Source organism: Diadema setosum, chromosome 12 (assembly GCF_964275005.1).
Source record: "Diadema setosum chromosome 12, eeDiaSeto1, whole genome shotgun sequence".
Taxonomy (NCBI): Eukaryota; Metazoa; Echinodermata; class Echinoidea; order Diadematoida; family Diadematidae; genus Diadema; species Diadema setosum.
Genome location: NC_092696.1, coordinates 28190803 through 28193922, shown reverse-complemented (window position 1 = coordinate 28193922; position 3120 = coordinate 28190803). Strand labels below are relative to the sequence as shown.

Sequence of the window (3120 nt, the reverse complement as noted above, 5' to 3'; positions counted from 1 at the left end):
TTCAAATGGCGACATTTCTGATTGGTCAAAACTGCAAAAGAAGTTGCGGTAGCTTACAGTTGTGACTGCCTCATAAGTGCCCCTGCAGACGAGTCTTCAAGCATCAAAGTCCGATTTAGAAATCAAATCAGAAAGAAACCCGCTACCAGATATACAAGTTGTTAATGAAATTGTCAGGGTGTAATAACCTGGCCATGGTTGGTCGCAAATAGTTGCTATAAGCCCAGTGGGAGAACTGTAACCATGGTAACGCGATAACACCATAGCCTCAATTCCGGCTCATTTCATCTTCTGACCGGAACCAAGACGAAACAGGTTAACTGCACAAATCAAACAAACTGAAGTTGTTTTTCGCGCTACGTGATTTTGACTAATAATTATTTGGACCAAATGTTTCAGCATTCATAAAAATGTTTTGCTTTATACGCACTAAAACACATGCCTAAGAAAAATTGGTTCAAATTTGTACCTTTTATTACCAGTGTCACGTAGGGGAGCACTTTTACGGGTGCAATTTTACACCTTTCAGACCAGAAAGGTGCATCCATTGCGACACTGGTATGGCAGGTGCAAAGTTGCACCAGTAAAGGTTCTCCCATCGTGACACTGGTACAGCTGCAAAGTTGAATCTATTTCCATAGAGTGTATATCATGTACCATTTTTCAACAAGATAACGATGATACATAATTATGATTGAAACATGTGTAAATCAGTTCGTAATTTTACTTTACACTTATCAAATATCCTCCACACATAATCCTTTGGCAGATCTGTAAAAATAGCATGTCCGCTAATCTCTCTCGCAGTTGCTGGGTTCAACATATATCTACCCGCCCCATCGTACAAAAACTTGGGGTCATGGTTTAGCGTAGCGCCGATTTTCTCGAGACACATACCTACAAAAACATCCTCAAAAGGGAAGAAGGGCTGCGTGAGTGCCACGTGGTAAATTGACTCAATCAGATCGGAGGACATTATGTAGCCCATTCCCTTAACGTAGTCAGGAAACTTTGCCTCGGGGTAGTATTCGCTGGTGAGGAAGAATTTACTCCTCCTATTTCGATCGACGACGGGATCTTTGTAGACAAACCCAGTGATGAAACTTACGCGCGGGGAGGAGTTTACGATGTCCATCATGCGTGACTGATTAACGGTAGTGTCGTCATCTATTTTCATGACAAAGAGGGCGTGTCGGCAATAATTTGTTACCCACTTCATTCCCATGACTGTCTTACGAGTTAGGTTCAGATACGAGTCGACGAAGTTCTCCTGCACAATATCTCCATGGGCAACAGCTTCCCTATCAATGGTTCCCTGGATGGTAGCGTCGTCCGTCTTGCCAAGCAGAAAAACGGCTTTCGATCTCGCCCTGTCAATGGTAGGCCAGTTCAATTCGTTCCCGAACGATCTCCGAATCGCTTCGCGGCGATCGAAGTTCTGAGGCGCTGTCGCCACGAAGAACAACAAGTAGATGCCGGCTCGCGTTCCGTTTTCGTGGAAGCAAGTCCTCGACGGGTTGTGGATGTAGGCGTAGTTGTGCCGGTCGATCGGTTCTGAGAGATACTTGCCCCCTCTTTTGATGACAGTTTCAATCGCTGCAGTGGCCTTGGTTCCATTTCTCCTGCCAGTGTCGATGCTAGAGCTGATGTTGTTCCCCACCGTGGGTGATGCTGCTAGGGAAGCCCGCGTTGCCTCGTTTCCCGATCCATATAGAACTTCCCTCATGCAAGAACAGTTTTTCGCGGCTTCTTTAAGGCGGGATATGTCAAAGTCACTGTGACGTCTGGTCAAGTTAACTGAGTGTCTGCGAAACAGCACCAGCTGGGCTAGCGCCAAGGAAAAGAATACAGCTCCAGCTACGAGTAAAAGGATTTGGCGTATTATGACCCGTCGCATCTTGACTATTTAATCTCTCCAAAACGAATGAACCAAAAACAAAATAAAGTTACAAAACTAACCATCCGAACGGGCATCTGGTAGGTAGATAAGATTTCATGACAAAAAAGAAATAACTACACTTCTTAGATCGACATCGACGCGTGATTCATAATACAGAAAAAAAAAAGATGATTTCTGTCCTCACGGATCATATTCGCACGTCGTTTATAGTCGAGAGAGTTCAGTGTTGATTCTTTTCTGTACGCCTCAGATGGGTAAACGGCATGAACGGAGAATTTCGTTACTTAAGGTTGTCTGACCACACGTGTATTGAGGATGGACACACATTATAGCGTCTTCTTTCACGGACCAATGCAACTTCTTTTCTTTTCTTTTCTTTTCTTTTCTTTTTTTAATCTGGCCAAAGAAAATCAAAGTTAAGCTGCTCCAGTGGCAATCGACAACAAAACAGAAGACGTCCGCTGAAAACAGACTAAAATCCCCTTTCTCCTTCCGCGCCTTGAATGGAGCGCTCGCAGGATTCGCAAACACTGGCGTGTTGACCAGCGGAACGGTGTTACGTAATTCGTGTTTTGTGTGACCGGTAGCTGCAGCGGGAGCTCTTGTAGCGATTCACTTAACCGAGCAGCTACCTCTAGCTAGCACGGCTCTGTCCTGTCCCCACGGCGGCTGGTACCTAGCCCTGTCTGGATCCGGTTGTTCGTGGGTCCCTGCTTTGAGACAGAGAACACAACAAAAATAATGCACCATTCATAGACATATTTATGAACTATTTAATTTGATTTATGCGTTTTCTCAAAATTATTTAACAATGACACAAAGCATGCTATGATGTGATTGTACACACAAACAGATTAACATACAGTACTAGTACATTTGTCATGACAAGAATAAATTGGAAAGCGTCTTTTTTGCAGCTTTGTATTTAGTAGTACTTAATGACATTTTTAGTACTTTGCGAGCAAATAAAGAGGTAAGAAAAGAAGTACACTTTATCATAATCACTCAAATAATATCATTAAATGATACAACATAATACTCTAGATAGATTCAAATTCCTAGAATATCGCCGTAGCAAAGAATGTAAAGCTTTAACTTTTACTTCAGTAGGATCTCGTCGTAACAGCGGAGAGAAAAAAAAAAGTGTCTTTCTTTCCAGCAACTCAACATAGATGACGTGAAACATGCTATAGAAAGCCGTTTTATCAGACTTATCAAAT

General features: G+C 42.9%; 1 protein-coding gene across 1 annotated transcript; it reads right to left on the bottom strand.

Moving 5' to 3' along the window:
• Positions 1 to 268: 268 nt before the first annotated feature.
• On the bottom strand, positions 269 to 1726 carry LOC140235846 (beta-1,3-galactosyltransferase 1-like). The gene is made up of 2 exons (XM_072315843.1): positions 832 to 1726; positions 269 to 291 (listed from the first exon to the last, which is right to left on the bottom strand). The coding sequence occupies exons 1-2, from the start codon at positions 1724 to 1726 to the stop codon at positions 269 to 271; spliced, it is 918 nt and encodes a 305-aa protein (XP_072171944.1).
• Between the last annotated feature and the right edge of the window lie 1394 nt (positions 1727 to 3120).

Bases quoted from the DNA above. Each gene is read 5' to 3' on its own strand.
- LOC140235846 (XM_072315843.1), bottom strand. From the start codon at position 1,726: ATGAGGGAAGTTCTATATGGATCGGGAAACGAGGCAACGCGGGCTTCC. The intron at 292-831 runs GTAGATATATGT...GGTTCCGGTCAG, and splicing joins GTTTTTGTACGATGGGGCGG to AAGATGAAATGAGCCGGAAT.